The sequence below is a fragment of the Ursus arctos genome, unplaced genomic scaffold (genome assembly GCF_023065955.2).
Source record: "Ursus arctos isolate Adak ecotype North America unplaced genomic scaffold, UrsArc2.0 scaffold_20, whole genome shotgun sequence".
In the NCBI taxonomy this organism is placed as follows: domain Eukaryota; kingdom Metazoa; phylum Chordata; class Mammalia; order Carnivora; family Ursidae; genus Ursus; species Ursus arctos.
The window spans coordinates 10,743,769-10,763,165 of record NW_026622875.1 but is presented as its reverse complement, the minus strand read 5'-3'; the positions used below and the strand labels follow the sequence as shown (position 1 = coordinate 10,763,165).

General features: G+C 42.0%; 1 protein-coding gene across 11 annotated transcripts in view; it reads left to right on the top strand.

Annotated features, from left to right (window-relative positions):
- ARHGEF26 (Rho guanine nucleotide exchange factor 26) overlaps window positions 1–19,397 on the top strand; it is a 504,613-nt gene that overhangs the window by 70,627 nt on the left and 414,589 nt on the right. For all 11 annotated transcript variants that reach the window (XR_008960675.1, XM_048216114.2, XM_057316046.1 and 8 more), the window contains 3 exons: window positions 310–384; window positions 8,382–8,471; window positions 14,467–14,621. Coding sequence is in view for 10 of the 11 variants with exons in the window: in XM_048216114.2 (XP_048072071.1) it covers window positions 310–384; window positions 8,382–8,471; window positions 14,467–14,621 (320 nt within the window). In the remaining variant the exon portion in view is untranslated. The remainder of the gene's footprint in view (window positions 1–309; window positions 385–8,381; window positions 8,472–14,466; window positions 14,622–19,397) is intronic.

The following is a 19,397-nucleotide window of genomic DNA, read 5'->3' as shown; positions in this document are numbered from 1 at the left end:
GTACTGGTTGCTGATGTAAATGGATTTTTAACAGTGGGTCATAGTCAAAAATGTGAGAACCATTAACAAAAGTTCACAGAGGGGACTCTGTGCTTCTCTCTCTGCTTCTCCCAGAGCATAGATAACAATCCTGACCCTGACTTTCAGATTTGTAGGCCTGGTACTCACCTACATTCAAGGTACCAGTTCCCAACTTACCTTCCACCTCTGTTTGATGCCTATGAGTAAGAGGATGTGGCTGGGCCTTGGTTTTATTTTACTTAATAAAATAAACTGATTTATTTTTGTTTTTCTTTTACGTCACTGCAGACTATCTGTCAGAAGACACCGAAGGACTCTCCGAAGTATGAGGTCTGCAAAAGAGCCCTAAAGGAAGTGAGCAAGGTAACTTGAACAGCTGTCTCATCACACAGTAAACCGGTCAGCATCTCGGAAGCTCATATCTGGGTTTGAGGTTGAACATTGGGAGTTTTCAATGCCATTCGCAGCATTCTTTAGGTAGCTGAGAAACAAAATACTATTTGCCGTACTTAAGTGAAATTAGTATTTTTATTGCTTTACGCAGTCTTGCTGTAAGGGCCAATAGAGATCTCATTTTCTTTTGGTGTCTGGATAGTCGTTTATTCATTCTTCCATTACACAGCTATTTACGGAGTATGAACTACTGTGCCAGGCATGATGCCAGCCCCTGAAAATACGGTGATGCAGACGTGAGACGGTTGTGGCTAATACCCTCATGTGACGTGCTGTGTAAAGGGGAAGGAAGGTGTTAAGTAAGAATTACAATGAAGGATGGGGAGCGACATGGTAGGGGAGAACATAGTGATTTTTTTTGTGTTTTTTTTTTTTAAGATTTTATTTATTTAGTTGACAGAAACAGCCAGCGAGAGAGGGAACACAAGCAGGGGGAGTGGGAGAGGAAGAAGCAGGCTCATAGCAGAGGAGCCTGATGTGGGGCTCGATCCCAGAACACCGGGATCACGCCCTGAGCCGAAGGCAGACGCTTAACGACTGCACCACCCAGGCGCCCCAGAACATAGTGATGTTTCAGCTAAAACCTAAAGCAAGTTGAACTCTGAACCAGGGCTTGGGGGGGGGGGGGGAAGAGAGTGTCTCGGGTATGTGTAGAAACCCAAAGCAAAGAAAAATATTTGGAGGATTCGAAGAACTGAAGTGTTCTTCATGTGGGGCTATAGAGCCCAGTCTAGGAAAGAATACCAGGGAGCCAATGTTAGGGAAGTGTGGACCTTCTCTTACAATGATGCAGAAGCTATAAATTCATGTGTTGTAAAGGTGACGATGGGAATGGAACCAGTTGTGAGGTTTTTGTGGTTGTTTAGGCTAGAAGTGACAGAGGCCTTTATGGATGTATAGTAAGATGTAGAGAAGCAATATATAATATTAGGGATGTAGGCACAGAGATTGATTGGGTGAGTGTATTTAAGATCAGAAGTCAAGGAATATGGTCTCTGGCTTGGGCAACTAGATGGATACTCTTATTTACCTTTACAATAGAAGCATAGGGAGAAGCTGATGAGTCCATTTTATGATATGTGATAATAGAGGTTCTTATGGAATATTCAGGTTGGCTGAATGAACAGGTCAGGAGCTCACTGGAGAGACTAGAATTGGAGACCTGGATTTGGGAATCATGGGCATACAATGATTTCTGAAGCTGGGAGAAGACTGGATGAGATACCCAGAAAGAGTTTGTAAAGTAAGAAGAGTGGTGAGTCTGGGACACAACCGTGAAAAATACCACCACCGTTCATCTTGTTTAGGGAAAAGGTACCCACAGAGAAGACTTAAAAAACAAAACATACCAGAGAAGGAGGAAAACCATAATGGACTGGCAAATGGCAGATGATTTGGTGGAAGGACGGTCAGCCTGGTTGAGTGCTCCTGAAAGATAAAGTGAATAATGAGTGAAGCATTCATGGGTTTATCATCAGGTGGGTTGTGCCCTCGCAGTGGTGTGCGTGGAAGCTGGATTGCAGTGTGTTGAGGAATGCGTGGGAGGTGTGGCGATGTAGCGGGCCAGCAAGTGTAGCTGTTTCAACACTGGGGCTGGCAGTGGAGAGAGAGAGAGAGAGAGAGAGAGAGCTAAAAGGGAAGTGTGGGAACGTCTTTTTGTTTGTTTAAAGATTAGAAAGACGTGGGTGCATTTCAATGCTGATAGGAATATCGAGCTGAGAGAAAGCAGTAGAAGGTGTAGGAGTCGATGAAGATACTGTATGAGCAGGCAGAGGGGGACAGAGACAATGATGGCGCCAGAAGCTTCCCCAACCACTTGCAGCTACCACACCACCTTTGAGTCTGGTACGTTTTTGCACCACTTTACCGTGAGGTAGTGTGTTTCCTTTTTTTTTTTTTTTTTTTAAGATTTGTTTATTTATTTTAGAGAGACGGAGAGAGAAAGTGAGCGGGAGGGGTAGAGGAGAGAGAGAGAGAGAATCCTCATGCAGACTCCGTGCTGAGCATGGAGCCCGATGCAGAGCTCAACCCCAGGACCCTGAGATCATGATATGAGCCGAAATCAAGAGTCGGTTAACCGAGTGAGCCACCCACGCGCCCCTGTACAGTTTCTTTTAATCAACTTTAAGGTGACTCTATTTTACATATGCTCATTCTTGCCAGTAGTACCTACAAAATCATGGGTTTTGTGAGCTAGTTGTTTCTCATTCTAATATACATTTTTATATTCAAAGGAAGTTTATCTGTGTCTCAGTCCATTCAGGGTGCTGTAATAAAATACTACAGACTGGGTGGCTTATAAACAACAGAAATCTATGTCTCTTAGTCCTGGAGGTTGAAGAGTCCAAGATCAAGGTCGGGTGAGGGTCCTCTTGTGGGTGGCAGATTTCTCCTTGTAGCCTTACGCGGTAACGGGCTGCGGGCTTGGTAGAGCCTCTTTTGTAAGAGCACTGATCCCATCGTGAGGGCTCACCCTCATGACTTTTAAGCACCTCCCGAAGGCCCCATTTCTCAACACCATCATCTTTGGGGTTTAGGATTTCAGCATATGAATTTGGAGGGATACAAAAATTAAACCGTAGCAATCTTGTCAACCAGTTAAATTCACCTCTTGCCCCATCAGTGGTCTGCACATCCCACTCTAGGAAACACTAAGTGAAGAAACAGCCTGACAAGTGTGAGGTCACCTAAGGTCTTACCACCAGTGGGTCACTCCTCCAGGACCTCGCACCCGGTGCTGCCTTCCTGGAGGCAGTAGTGGGGGAGGGTCTTTAGGAGAAGCTACTAGTGAAGTTCTAGCATTGGACTTGCAAGAAATTTTGTCAAATATTATTTCGTTGTTACTGAGAAGTTAAAAAAGGATTCACACAGAAGAGGAAAGAGGAAGGCTGTAGTAACTGTTGAATTGAGCTGGGAATGCTATTTAGTGTTTTTCAAGAATTTCACATCCCAGTTACAGTAAACCACGACATTCCTTCAGGGATCTCTTGTTCACTGGATTTGATGCTGCTGCTTGTAGGAAAGGCTGGCAAAAACGTAATGCATCAGTGAATCGCCTAATCTGATACTATAAGCATATAAAAGGCTCTCTGGGAAGAAATGCCGTTCTAGTGACTTGTTTTCTCTGCATTTCTTTCTCTCTCTTGAGCACCAGTGATGAACATCAGAATTATTTCCTGAGTCTCCTACTGGTATATACATGATAACTAAAACCACTAATACAGCCAGCTCAGGCATTAACTTCTTTTTCATTTTTCAAGGTTACTGATGGTGTTTAAAGATTCTGGGAGAACAGTATCAGTATTTTCAACAAAAAGAATGTGTAAATGAACATTTATTGTTCAAAATTAAAATGCAGAATTTCACTTGTTTGCTTTATCTGAGAAGAAAAGAAAGTAGGAGTTTCCAATATTTATTTCAGAGAGTGAACTTGGTATATCGGGGTCCAAGTTTTTAGAAGCAGACTCTACCTACAGCCCTTGGGCAAGTGGCTATAGATAGTTATTCATTCTCGGAAAAAATGAGTAACATCTTTTCTGGTAATTAAAATGCTAATGAAATTTATTTGCATAGTGTGAATAATATGTCACTGAAATTCTTCATACATGTTGCTGAAATGAGTGTAAGCGCTTATTGAATTTGGGGCCTTGGAAAGACTTATTGACCTCATCAGACAACTCAAAAACAAGAAAGATGTTTCTGTTAAATAAAAATGTATTTACTTCCTGATATTCTGTTCACGTGCTGGGGTAGAGCTGCGGGGAGGGCAGTTTCTAGGGAGTCCAAAATTCAGCTGGTGCAGAGTGGTGTCTGGTGTTCAAGGAGTGGAGGTCAGACGGTGGTTTGTCATGCCGGTGAAGTCTTTCCTGCCCTCCTCTTCCATTTACTCTCCTGCCGAAGAGAAGAACTGCTTTTACTCTCACCTCATAAAAATACTACTCCTATTTGGAGATACTGTTAGGTTGTAAAATTTTCTCCTGGTAGCAAAATAGCGAAGTTTCTTTAATCTTCTGTAACTTATTGCTTCCACCATTTGCAGAAAGGTAAACATACATATCTGTTACCCTGGAAAGATTCCTAAGCTCTCTTGCTACGTGAGGAACGTTAAGTTGCAGAACAGTGCAAATGGTGTCGTGACATTTAGATAATAAAGTGTGTTGATGTTCATATGTGTGTTATCAGCATATAGAAATAATCCCAGAATCATACATGTCAGACTTTGAACTGTGTGGAAGGAAGCGATTCACAAGTTTTCTGTTTTCACTCGAAGTACTGCTTTGTAAGAATGCATTTAAGTTTACAAAGGTATATTCTTAAACTTAATAAGTGTACATTTTAGAAAATTTGGAAAATTTAGGGAAGAGACAAAATAAAATGCATTGGTAATTTTATCAAAAGTAATGACTGTTGAGGCCCCTGGGTGGCTCAGTCAGTTAAGCGTCTGCCTTTGGCTCAAGTCATAATCTCAGGGTCTTGGGATCAAGCCCCACGTTGGGCTCCCTGCTCAGTGGGGAGTCTGCTTCTCCCTCCCCTGCAACCGTGCTCTCTCTTGCTATCTCTCTGTCAAATAAATAAAATCTTAAAAAAAAAGTAATGACTTTGTCATTCTACATATCCTTCCAATGGGACATCCTAATCCAGTGCCAGCATATAGTATAAATGTACCCCGATAAATGGCTTCATACGGTACCCATTTCACTTACTATTCTTCTAGTACTGCCTGGAACATTGTCTTGCATAAATGATTGTGCTCATCTGGTTATTTCTAAAGATAAATTTGTAGAAGTGGGTTTATTGGAACAAAAATGTAGGTATTTTTTAAAGGCCCCCAAGTGCCTTCAGAAAAGGTTGTTTCCATGTCCATGGCCACCAGAAGATATGTAAATGTCTGTCTTACTGCACACTTCCCAGCATCAAATATTCTTAGAGGGTTTGAGCTTTTATTTTTTTAATAAAGTTGGCCTAAATAAAGTTAGCGAGTTGAATTTAATAAAGCTTTGACAGCTGCTGAAGGAGGGCATTATTTTAATACACCGAGCCTGATTTTAATAAAAACACCAGAGCACACATATGCAAATTAGTGCTTGTCCCTTTGAAATAGTCATTAAAATGGGCTCTGCTGATGAGACCATTGCTTAAGACATTTGGGAAACTTTTTTGTTTCTAATATGCTCTCTGAAACATTGTCTTCTGATGTGGTGGCTGACTTCACCAACTTTTGCTGATAGAATCGATATTTGGAAGTTTAGGAAAGAAGATGATAACCCAAACTTAATGCCATTTTCCCTTCTCATTTTAAAGCAGGATAACTATGAAGGAACTGCTCCCCCCCCACACACTTTTTTTTTTTAAGTGACTTATAAATGGTCTCTGAAGGCAATTTACACAGAAACATTTGTTTAGTGTTCCTTGTATTTTTAGGTGCTGGGCTGTGGCACTAGGCTGACAAATATGGAAATTTCACGATCTCTGCTCTCCATTCTCTTTGGAGAGGAAATGCCCCAGATAAGTCCTGAAAGACAGGTAGGGGGTTATAAATCTAGATAAGAAGGAGTCGATCGGACAGAGTGGGCTGAAGCATTTTTAAGGGAGAGGGAAACACACATGCAAAAGGGCAAAGGCAAGATGGAATGTGGTGCTTTGGCCAGAAATTTTATAGGGCTGAGACCCAGGATAAGAGCAGTTGCCAGATCATGATATTGCTAAGACCTAATTCTGAAAGCTGAGGGGAGCCTTCCAAGGATTTTAAGCCAAGGCGTTTCATGATCAGATTTGAACTCACAAAGATTGACAGCATTATCTCCAGGATGCGTAAGGGTAGGGTAGAAGCAACGAATGGCAGAGAATTGGTAGGTCAGTAACCCAGGGAAGAGGGGGTTTGAGCCTGAGTTCCAGGCACAAGGCAAAGGGAGGGACATGGAGCGTGGGACAGCAACATTAAGGAAATGTTATGACTGCTGGGATATGGAGGACCAAGGAGAGGGAGGCGTCTGAGAGCTCCGAGGGCCAGGGTTTTCGGGTTGGGAAGGTGGATGATGCTGGAACTTGTCCCTGACCTAGAGGACACGGAGCCGCAGGGAGTGGGCGATAAAGGTGATGCTCAGGTTTGGTCATTCTCATTCAAAGTTCGAGCTGCCTGTGGGCCATATAGGGAATTGGAGGTAGAGCCTAGGGGACAGACCAAGTCAGGGAACATAGATTTGGGAGCTGTGAACATTCTCCTCAAGAGAATTTGTAAAAATGTCTGGAGCAATGGCTGCCTGGTTAGATTTCCCTCTGAGATGTCTTAATCCTTTCAGGATATGACAGTTTCAGATTGCCCCTGATCCTGGCCAGGGTGTTTCCAGCCCCTACGTGTAATCAGGTGTAGCCATCCATCCCTCCATCCATGAACTCTTTAGGTTCAGACTGAAAGATAAGCTGTCACTGAAGACAGAGGTACCCTCCAAATCTAGAAATCTATTAAGCAATCAGAAATCACTGAAGCGTCCATCAATAGGGGATTGAATAAATATGTGGGGGAAAGCATATGATCATGCATAAACTGCATCATATCCGTCCCCTGCTGAAAGCCTGCTAGTAAGGCTTTCTCTTTGCACTTGAAGTATACAATACAGATGCTTTAAGGACTTGTGGGCTTTGACCCTGGCCTCCTGTCACTTCATCTTGGGCCCTCTTCCTTGTATCGGGATCTCTTGCCTTCTCAGGCACCGCAGCTGCTTTGCCATCGTAGGCCCTGTGCTCAAGGTGTTCACTCTGCCCGGACTGTTGCTAGGACGAGGTGTGAAAGGGTCTCGAGCACAGGAGTGTCTGTCTCCATGGAGGGTGGGGTTGACCACCCTCCCGGCACATGGATGTGTTCTTGTTCACCAACCTGGAAGCTCTCTGAACTTCATAGTCCAGGGAGGAGGCTGCATTCCATAGGCATGATTGATTCCGTCATTGGCCGTTAGTGGTCAAGCCAATCGTCAGCCCTCTCCCCTCCCCCAAAGTCTGGTGGGGGAGGGTCTGGCGGGGCTGAAAGTTACAACCCTCTCTAATTACTTGGTTGACTCCCCTGGTAACCAGTCCTATCCTTCAGGGCTTTCTAAAAGCTACCTCACTGAGATAAACTCAGATGGGGTGGAAAGGGGCTTGTTAGGAATAAGAAGACACCCTTTTCAGCATTATCGCTCTGGAACTTTCAGGAACTGGGAACAAAAGTAAATATAACTAAAGATGGCCCCATGGCTCTTATATAGGAAATTAAATGGGCTGAAAGGACTGTGTGCTGGGAACTATGGACCAAGACCAAACAGATCTTTTTTTATTATACATCACAGGCCCTCATCAAAGGTCTTTGAATACATTCAGTTCATAGATGATTCAGTAGTTCTAGTTAAATTGAATTTCCCTTAGCTTGTCCATCCTTGAAAAACCATTGGCTGTTAGGTTCCACCCAAAGGCTTCCCTCTTTTGGCATCCTGTGTATTGGTCACATGCCTTGCAGGTAGCACTCTGCTTAAAAATTGCCTTTGTAGTTGGTAGTTGCCCCAGCCACGGGGATTTGGAAGTGGGGAGAGAGGAGCAGCTTGCCTGGGGTCTGGCTGAGATTTCCCTGGTGAAGGAGAGGAGCGGGGGCAGAGGAAAGGAGCGGAAGGCCCAAGATCAGACTGTGGGAGAGCCCTCAGAGGACATGTGTCCTGGAGACTTTTCAGGACCTTTTTCCCCTCTGTCTTCACATCCTAATGACACCATCTCTAACTGGGTACAATGTCTTAACTGTGTAAAACTGTGAGTTCTTTAACTGTCAGAAATGAGTCTCTGGAGCTTCCCAAGTGCAAATTATTTCCTGGGAGAGATCTGCATTTGAAATTGAGGTTTCTCTCCTTGACCTCTTAACCCTCCTTATTATTCTGTGTTCTCAGTTGGTTCGACTGTGCAATGAAGGAGCTCGGAAGATGGAAAGGACTGAAATGATGTACACAATTAACTCGCAGTTGGAATTTAAAATTAAGGTATTCTCGTATTTCTTCATAAACAGATTTATTACTGCTCTTGCTTAAATCTTATGTAAATAGAGAGAGATAGTTGAGGGCAACAAAGTAGATAGGAATTTGCGTTTCAAAGAAGGGCCATAAATTGACCGGAGAGGGACAGGACTGGCTGAGGGAGTCACAGAAGCTCCAGGCAGCTCTGTTCTTGCTTATGGTCACTAGATAAAGTTGCCTTTCTCCAGGCCACAAGGTTAGTTTTATCTAATTAGCACATTCCCCCAACCCCCTCCCCAAAGTTAGGGAAAAGGGTAGTAAAAAAAAAAAATAGAATTTTAGAATGGAAAGGTGATATCTTTACTATTCTCAAAGTGTCCTGCAAAACAGAACCAAAATCCCATGAATTGTAGCACGTGTTCTCCTAAATTAAAGATACTCCTCTTCCAGTTTGAAAAAAAAAGAAAAAAAGGGGGGAAAAAAAAGATTGTTAGTGGAGTGTTCTTTCCAAATTTGTTTTTCTTCCATAATTCTTTTTGGACATGTGCTCCCTCTTATTGCTTGTCTGATACTGCTTAGGAGTGGATGACAGGATGTATAATGAAGAAAATGACCACTCATGGCAAATCTAGGTCATAGTCCTTTGTTGGCTCACAACTGATTCTTAATGGATGCGAGCACTCAGGATTGTGATTCTATTTTATTTTGTAACTTGTAAATTTAATTAAGCAACTTAAAATGACTGGTCGTATTTTTTCATAGTAGAAATGCTCCAAAATCGTGTGGTGGATGAGCCTTTCATGGTCTTAGGCAGAGAGAAGGTTCTCTGCCTTGCTGTTGCAGTTGGAGGAACACTGGTACCGTATAGCTGTGTGCTTTTATTTTATAAGTGAGGAAAACAAAGCCCAGAGAATATGTAATTGTTAACGGGGTCACTGGGCAAGTGGTGGTAGAATCCGGCCAAGGGCCCGTATGTCCCCACTTGCAGATCAGTGTCAAGTCTTTCACCAGAGCATCCTGACTACAACAGTTTTGATGCAGGAGCGTGATGCGTGATTCTTAGAACAGAAGATGACGTGTACTTGCTAAAAACAAGCACACACATCAACTTTGTTGTACCGTCCTTCTACAGAAACGCAGATGGGCAATTTCCAAACCCATCTTTCCTCCATCTCTTGAAAAGAAACTTGTCCTTCTCTGTAATTTGTTTCTAAATAGTTTAGAAAATATACCTAGATATCAAAAGTTTTATCTCCTCCTTTTTAAAGATTATAAATTCCTAACCATTTTGATTTTTAGAGATGGTAAATCCCTTCCCTGTTTTTCTTTTTTCTTTTTTTCTTCGCTGGAAATCAACTGGCTTAAGATATCGTTAAGCTCTCCTTCTCTAGAACTCCAAATTAACTGGTAATTGAAAAATGCTTACCCCAAGGTCCTTAAAAATAAATGATTAACATCAATTGAGTTCATGAATTTTGGGTTCTTTGTTTTCTTTTGGTTCCATGATTAAAATATTTACAAGCCTGAAGGAAGATATTCTATGTTTAGATTTATAATGAGGTACTTCAGTCAGACTACTTAGGAATACTAATAAAATCTGAGGATCTTATTTCCAGAACACTTTATGGACAACAGTGGACATTTTTATTCAGTTCATTTTAAAGACGAGAAGATAGCTGTTCGAAGAAGTTAAATGATTTGTCCAAGCACGTGTGTTGCTTCAACAAATTTTGTGAGCGCTTTCTTTGTGGAAGGCAGCAGGAAAACCAAAACGTGACCCCTGCCCTCAGGGAACTTACAGTCTAATTGGAGACCACCCAAGTGCAGAGGAGTTGGCAACATCTGCAGCTGTCACTGTAGATGAAGACAATTGAAAAACCTCTTTCCTTTTTAAATTTTTTTTTTTTTAGAATTTAGTGATTCATCACTTACATGCAACACCCAGTGCTCATCAAAAATGCCCTCCTTAATCCCCATCACCCACTTAACCCATCTCCCACCCACCTCCCCTTCAGCAACCCTCAGTTTGTTCTCTATAGTTAAGAGTCCATTTTATGGTTTGCCTCCTCCCCCACTCTTTTTTTTTTTTTTTTTTAAAGAATACTCTCAATGGGGAGGGGTGGTCAGCCCTACCTGTAAGGCATACAGGGGTGGGGAGTTTGTAGTAGTCAGGTAAGGCTTCATACTGGAGGTATGTTTGAGCTGAATCTTGAAAGGTGAGTTAGGAAGGGTCTTGTAGAAGTAAAGAGTAGGAACAAGTGCATAGGGCATGGCTTCAGCTGCTGTGGCCCAGCAATTGTATGCATCCAGCATGGGCAGGCGTGAGGTGCAGGGGGAGCAAGGCGGAGCCAAGCAGTAAACAGCAGTTCACGTGGGGGCCTTGTGTGCCAGGAGGAGCAGCTGAGCAAGGTCATTTGGGAGCCCCTGAAAAATTCTAAGTGGGGAAGTGACACTTTAACAACATGGGAAAGGCCTTTGGACTTATTCCAAATCCGGAAGTCATAAAAAAAATTTGATAAGTTCATTTATATGAAAAATTTTTAAAATTTATCTATAGAGGGGAAATTAAGACATAAAAAAGTAAAAAGGAAAATAGCAAACTGAAAAATATTTGCAACTCACGTATAGATGAGAGGTTAATATCTTCAACGTATAAGCTCAAAGAGATAAGAAAAAGTTAAGGGAAAAAAACCCTTTAGCAAATTGCAAATTAGAAAACAACTCCACCACCTACTAGCTGTATGAGCTTGGGCATTACTTTATGTCTTAGTTTTCTGAACCTTAAAATGGGACTGATAGTAATACTTTCTCTCAGGGAGTTATTGTGAGGATTAAATTGATTACTAGACGTAAAGGACTTGGAACAGATCCGATTCATAGTAAGCAAGTACCAGTATCATTCAGATGCTTTGTCAGGATAGTTTCATAGGCCTGGTAGGCATGTTGCAGAGGGATGAAGAGTGAATAGGATGTGAAACTAATTAAACAGATTAGGCTTTTCATCCAAGAACCTTGGCAGGAGGAAGGAAGTGAGGGCTGTGGAGAAAAAGTTGGTCACCAAACTAAGAGCAGACACCAGTTTGTGCCTCAGATCCAAGTTTTTTCCACTAGACCACAGCTTTTTCTAAAAGTTGCCTCCGCAGAGTTGGGAAGGATTATTTTTTTGTCTTGTAATGGAAAGTTTGGCCTTATGAATAAGCTCATGGGGAAGTTGACGATTGTCAGGCTATACCATGAGCCATAAATTAAGTGTAATTGAGTGGGGTGGTGTATTGGTGGGTGGATAGGTTTGCTGGTCATTATTTGGGGACCTTGCTAATAAGTAGAAGTCCAAGATAGAGCAGACAAAATGCAGAACTCTGAGGTATTAAAAAATCTGTGCGTTGTAGAAGAGAGTTTGGTGGCTTCTCAAAAAGTTAAAATAGGATTACCATATGACCCAGCAATTCCACTCCTAGGTATATACTCAAGAGAATTGAAGACGGTCATTGAAAAGAAAAGTTGTATGTGAATGTTCATGGCAGCATTATTCACAATAGCCAAAAAAGTAGAAACGACCCCAATGTCCATCAAGAAAATAGGTGAATTGGTAAATAAAATGTGCTGCATTCATGCAACGAAGTAGTGTTTAACCATAAAAAAGGATTGAAGTTCTGATACATGCTTCCACTTGAAGGTCCTGTATTATATAATTCTGTTGATAGGAAATGTCCAGAATAGGCAAATTTATGGAGTTAGAGGATAGATTACTGTGGGGGAGGGGAGGGCAGATTGGAGAGTGAATGCTTACTGCATATGGGGTTTATTTATTTATTTAAATTCAATTAGCCAACACATAGTACATCATTAGTTTCAGATGTAGTGTTCAATGATTCATCAGTTGTGTATAACTCCCCTCCAGCAACCTCAGTTTGTTTCCTATAGTTAAGAGTCTCTCTTGGTTTGCCTCCCTCTCTTGATGACTTCCCGTTCAAGTAATGAAAGTGTTCTGGAACCAGGTGCTGATGATCGCTGCACCGCACTGCGAATGTACGAAAAGTGACCGAATTGTGGGTACACTTTCAAATGGTTAAATGATAAATTTTATCTGGACTAAAAAAATTATTCTTCAGCAACTCTTTGTTGTCTCACTGCCATATAAAATTAGTTAAATTTTAGGCTGAAACTAGTTTTGTAAGATGAAGCTTAACACCAAAAAGGACGAAAAGTCTTTTCTCCGTAGGCCTTAAACTCCGTAGGACTTTTAAGGATATGGTTTTGTTCGTGTATTTCTCTTCTAGTTTTGGTTCTAGTCAGAGTTTCTTAACTAGGGGAATTCCTTTATTCCACTTTGGATTGTTTGGATTCTTTTCTTTGGTCATTTTAATAGTTTCTTCTTAAAAAAAAAAAGAACTATTGAAATGAGTTTGATCTCCTAATAATAAATTTGGAAACAAAAAACATTTGTAATTTTTGCTTTCAAAAAAACCTTGACATCTTGAAAACTGCTGTTGATTTCAGATCTCCCCTATTAGAAATTTATTTTTGCCTCATGGAGGTATGAGGAATCCATAAAAATTGATCTAATTTAAAAAAAAAAAAGTTTAAAAAACATTCCTCCCCCACCTCCTAAACCAAGAACAGTTCTAGGGTGTCACGTCCACTGGACCTTAGCCACAAGACTGCCCTCGGTTTATCCTGTAGGCTTACACGCACTAACAAGATAACACTGTGTTCTCAGTAATTGCAGCCCTTCCGTGGGACAAAACCCGACACATGATCCCTTGTGGTGACCTCTGGGGTGGAATGGTAGGGTCCTCCCGAGTTATCTAAGCATCTCTCTGTCTTTCATCGGCCTTTTAAGTCTCAGCCATCCCAGTTGGATAATCGTTTGATATGAGATTTGGGGGCTGGAAACACCATGAACTCCCTTAATGGCCAGCTTTGAAGGTTTGAGGTCAGCCATAATCTTTCATCTCCTTTTTAAACCTTCAGGAAAATAGTCTATAACTGATGAGCAACCTCCTTATTAAAGTCCCTTTACTAAAAAAAATAAAAAAAATAAAAATAAAAATAAATATATATATATATATGAAATCCTTTCTTAGCTTCTTATTTCCTCTCTAGTATCCTCAATTTCCTCTCGCTATTTTTAAATCACTGTTCCTTGAAAAGGATGGCCTTTGGAACTATTACAGCTATATTTTGTGTGTCCAAGCCCTTTTGCTTATTCTGTGGATACAGTTTTTAAAAAGATTTTTGGTACTAAGCATTTCTGATAACTTAAAAAAAAAAAAGAAAAGAACTCCTCAAGATAAGGATTATTCTGTGGGTTTGTGAGTTTTCTAGTTGGAAACTGGGCACTGAATAAAGAAAAAGCAGTATGTAATTCCATGGATGCAGCCTCTTCTATGAGATTAAGATGGGCTTTTTTGGAAGAGCATCATTTGCACAGCCAGAAAGTGTCCTGATGCTTTCAGGGATGAATTTCCATGAGGAAAACTGCTATAAACTTAGGAACAGGTGTTCTCCAGAATATAGCTAAGTAAATAATCAGACAAAACATAATTTGTGGGGAGTTTTTCCTGTTGAATAAAATATTTTTAGTTGATAAGCGAATGCAGACTTCTTTGTTTCTCGTTAACTACCATTATCGGGTTCTGTTTTGTGATATTTATAATAGCAGCAGTTGATACTGATAGATTTCCTTTTGAGGCTTTTCAGTTTTAAGTGACTCCCTGTCCATCTTTTGAGAGTTAAGGAAGGGTAATAATTTTAGGCTGACCCAATAATATCTTCTCATTGAGTTTCAGTTGTCATATAGGCAAGTTAATAGTTTTTATATTGGAAAACAATTGCTCTTTTTTTCATTTTCTCTTGCAGAATGTTCTGTACTTCTCTAATTATATTTCACTGTCATATACTTATGAAATAAGGATGTATACCAGTGTCATCTGTTTAGATGTGCGTTTTAATTTTCCCTCCAATACTCTTAAAAGGACTTTCATTTGGCTTCGTACACTGAGTTTTTCTCCTTCTGTAGCCCTTTCCTCTAGTCTCCTCTTCCCGGTGGTTGGTAAAAAGAGGTGAGTTGACAGCCTACGTGGAAGACACCGTGCTTTTCTCAAGAAGGACATCGAAACAGCAAGTCTACTTCTTTCTCTTTAACGACGTGCTCATTATCACCAAGAAGAAGAGGTAAGCCATTTTGTGATATTGCTGGCTGTACATCCGGTTTTCAAGCTCTGTAATTCAAATGCCTGTTATGGTATTATTCTTTAAAACCTCGTGATGTGAGACGTAGAGTTTCCACACGTGGAATCATAGTAGCATCCATGTCTCACTTTCTTGAAATTACATACCCCGTTGAGACTCCAGTCATTGCAGCCAAGCTCTGTCGAGCAAGCCGCCGTTCTGAGCCTTTTACACTCTCATGTCCTTGGACTCTCATGACATCCCTGGCGAGGTAGCACTCGTATTATCCCCCATCAGCATTCTTCACACTTCTGCCACAGAGTTTTTGTCTAGAACAGATAAAAGTTGCTCCAGTTGAGAACAAGCTGGGACGCAACTCGAGTGTTTGCAACTTAATTTAAAACCCACTGCTCTTAATGGTTGCTGGTCTAGAAAGTCTCCCTGTGACTGGCAGAATGAGAGCGGTACACCAGTACTTCCTTCTGAAGGGCTAAAGTCAAGCAGCAGGCAGCGTGTCTCACACACAGACGTGCGTGCACACGTGAGCGCACACACACACACACACACTCCCCTCAGCTCTGTCTTTCTTCAGGGAACATTCTTCACCAAGTGTACTCAGGGGCTTGTAGGATTGTAAAGTATTTTTTTACTGGTCCTTCATAAATACTCCATCTTTCCTAGAATATGAACTTAGAGAAACAACATAAATCTGTGGTATTCTTCCACAGAGGAAGGCAACGATGGTGGGCTGAATTGCTGGCATATAATAGGAGTAAGGGTAGGTCAGGGGTACAGTTTAGATAGACAAGGTGAAGAGAATCATGGTAACAAGCTTCTGGGAGTATATAAAATAAATGTACAAATTTATCATAAGATAGTTTAAATTCTAATTCTCAGTTGCTGACATTTTAGCTTGAAAATTCAAGCTGAATTGAAATGAAACAGTATGAACTTTTCTTTTTGCTTCTTTTAATCAGACTGTATTAAGAATTATTTCAGCTGCTTGGCTGTCCAGCTGAAATGAAAATTATGTATGGTCTACCTTGAAAAGCCATAATACAACTATGATAAATACATAAAGATGCCGATTACTGTTTCTCATACTTAGGAAAATAGTGTGGCCATAACTTCAAGAAGAAATTATTTCTCTTACCTGGGACAGTTTCAGTAGTTCTAATAGCTAAGTAAATTTGATAAATAAAAATTGGAGAGGGATTATGATTTTGTATTTTTATGTTTATTTGGTTTCCTATGACCTAACATGTTTCTTTGGCCTTCTTTGAGACGTTTTGTTTTTAGGAGAAAGTAATTATATATGACTCCTCAAATGCCATTACTCTGGACTTTTAACGTCTTCCAGCTGTTGAAATATTTGTTCTGTCTCAATGGACCAAAAGCTGTAACTAAACTTTTCATTTTAGTGATAAAATGTACGTTGACAGGATGAAGACAATTTTAAATATAAATGTAGCTTTGATTATGATGTCTTCAATGAGTTCATGAAAACATTAAGGGTATTTAAACCAGTATAGTACAACTTTTATTCTCGAACTTGCATAGAAATACCCAATAAACGCAGACTTTTGAACTTGGGAATCAAGGTATATGCTATTCTGCTTAGCTGTGTACTTTGCCCTCCACGGCAGCTTTGGCCATTATATGTAGTGTTGCTTGCATAGCTCTCCCACATTTATTTGCTCAGGTTATGTTTGAACTTGTATTATTGTAAATGAAAGAAAAAAAATATATACAGCTCCAATGAAGAGGGCAACCTTGGACCCTATCTTTGCCTTTACCCAAACTGGGATTTCTTTTTCACCCTTACCAGTTAGCTCGTCCTGTTTCTAAGGTGCTCTTGACTAGGAGAATGGCACTGAAGGCTCACATTGTTTACGACCTGAATACACGGGGAGGGTGACGAGCAGACCACAGAGACTTGATAAACAGGCTCGGGTAAAAATGTACAGTATGCGCAGCCGTATTTACACTGCAGCTTCAAGGAGGCAACTGCAAATGCTTCGCATGCCAGAGACAGCAGCGAAGGAGATACAACAGCTTTGAAGGAGGCAATAATTTAGGCTTGGCTACGAGGTACAGATAAAGGATAATTACCTGTGCCAACTCTGGAGGGCCGATCCAGCCACCCACTGCCTAATTGTAATCCCAGGGTTCAGCCAAGGGGCTTAGCTGCTGGGTCTGCAGTGGGTTTCAGCGTCAGGGAGGCTCCTGGCTACTGGGGGAGGCTGCTTGGGCGGGCGGTTACTCTCCGTCCTCGGAGCCGGTCTGGCAGCTGGTGTATGCTGAGCCCGGTCGGCAGATGGCTGGGCGTGTGGCCGCCTCCGCTCGGCGGTGCGTGTGTCAGTGCTGGGGCTCGCAGAGCTGGTAGTGACTGTGGGGCTGTCTTCTAGCGCAGGGATTGTCACCCGTTTTTAGAATATTAGAGGAAGTTTCAAGTCTCCATTAGCTCTGGGCTGGTTACGGGTCACTGTATTAATAGTCTCTTCTACCAGATTTCCGTTAGACTCTTCTGATGAGAAAGTGAATTCATTGATAGTTGAAGCTTTGACTGCAGGTTATGTGGGTACTTCTAGAGCAGAGTTCTCACCTCGGCACTCTTTTTTTTTTTTTTTTTTTTTAAGATTTTATTTATTTATTTGAGAGAAAGAGCACGAGTAGGGGAGGAGGGGCAGAGGGAGAGGGAGACGCAGACACGCGGAGCGGGGAGCCCAGTGCAGAGCTCGATCCCAGAACCTTGGAATCATGACCTGAGACCCTGAGGCGAAAGCGGATGCTTAACCAACTGAGCCACCCAGGCGGCCCTGGCCTCGGCACTCTTGAGGCCGGACTGTTCTTTGTTGCGGAGGCTGCCCTGTGCTTTGTAGGATGTTTTAGCAGCACCCTGCTCTCTACCACTATTTGCCAGTACCCTCTCCTTCTCAGTTGGGACACCAAGAATGTCTCCAGACATTGTTGTATGTCCCTTGGCCGGGGTGGGGGGTGCAAATTGCCCCCGTTTGAGGACCACTGAACCACGGTGATGGCAGACTGCTAACCTGTACTGCCTTCACAATAGGGCAGGTGTGCGAATGTATCAGACCTGACACAGCACAAATAGTAATAGTGTAACAGGGGAACAGACTGCCACGTGTTATACTCCTAGATTAATGAGTAACAACTTATTTATAATTATCCGTTACAGTGCACGGGCCATACCCCATGTCCAACCGTAGGGACCAAGTACTGTTGTGTCCAGTTTTGAAATGTGGAAACTGAATCTAAGACCTAAATATGTTCGAGCTCTCAAATGCCTTATTTTGTAAGGTAGTTAACTGCCTCATTCTCCTTCAGTGCCTTTTATCTGGCTTAAATTTTCCCTCCCAATTTCTTCTGAAGCAAAAAGTGGTTCCCCCTCTGTTAGTTTTTTTTCAGCTGCTATAGCAAAGTCTCACGAACTGGGTGGCTTAAGACAATAGGAATGGGTTACGTCATAGCTCTGGAGGCAGTGGTCCAACATAAAAACATTCGCAGGGCCACGCTCCCTCCGGTCTCTGGAGAGAATCCTGCCTCACTTCTTCCAGCTCCTCGTGGCCCCTGGGATTCCTTGGCGTGGAGTAGCATAACTCCAATCTCTGCCTCTGTCTTCATATGGCCTTCTTCTCTGGGGTGCAGTGTGTCTTGAAATCTCTCTCTCCTTTTAAGGACACCAGTTACTGGATTTAGGGCCTCCTCTACTCCAGGATGATCTCACCCTAACTTGATTACATCTTCAAAGACCTTATTTCTAAATAAGGTCACATGTACAGGTACCAGGGGTTAGGACTTTAGCAGAATTTTGGAGGACACATTTCAACTCACTGCACTCCCCCAACCCATCACCACTGTTAAATTATGATTATGATCACAGAATGCATAAACGTGCTTAAGAATAATGTCTTAAGCCAGTTGTAGAACACACTTTTTTTTTTTAATTGACTGATGCCATTTTTTCATTATTTTGGAATGACATCTTGGTCATGTGACTCGAACACCCCTTTCTGGAGGGCTCATAGGTTACCTTCATCTGCATCTTCTCCTTCAGATCTGTTCCTTCTCCAGGGTCTCTCCCCTCCTTTGTTAAAGCCACCTCCATGCATCGGGGTGCTCACAATAAACCCAAAAGACTACTTTGGCTCTGTGTCCTCATTGCACCCCCTGTCCAGCCATCACTGGTCTCTTAAGCAGCCCGTGGAATTGCTTCTCTCCTCCCACACTGCCAGTGCCCTTGTGGAGCCACCTTGAATTCACCTGTAAGACACACCTAACTGGAGTCATGCCATCATCCCTCCGACCACTTGACATTCCACAGCCGAATGTAAAAGTATGCTTTTTAAAGGACACTTCTACTCAGTCTGTCTCTCGCAAATGGCCCTTCTGTGGTCCTACCTTGTATTTAGCCTTACTGAACCACCTTTCTAGCCACAAGGACCTGGCACATCTTTCTTTCTTTACCAGAATTCTCTCGCTCCCCACGGATCCACTCCACCCAAGCCATTTCTCGGCAAAGTCCTTTTTATTCTTGAGGTCTTAGTTGAGTTGTCACACCCACTGGGAGTTCTTATCCAGTCCTTGGTAGTGGGGTCATTTCTGTTGCTTTATGGTCCCATAAAACCCTGTACTTTCTCTGCCATAACATTTGTGTTACTATGTGTTCGTGTCTGTCTTGTTGACTTTCGTATCCTTAGTGCATAGCCCAGCAACCTGGCCCGTAATGATCATTTAGAAATGTCTGTTAAATTTGAA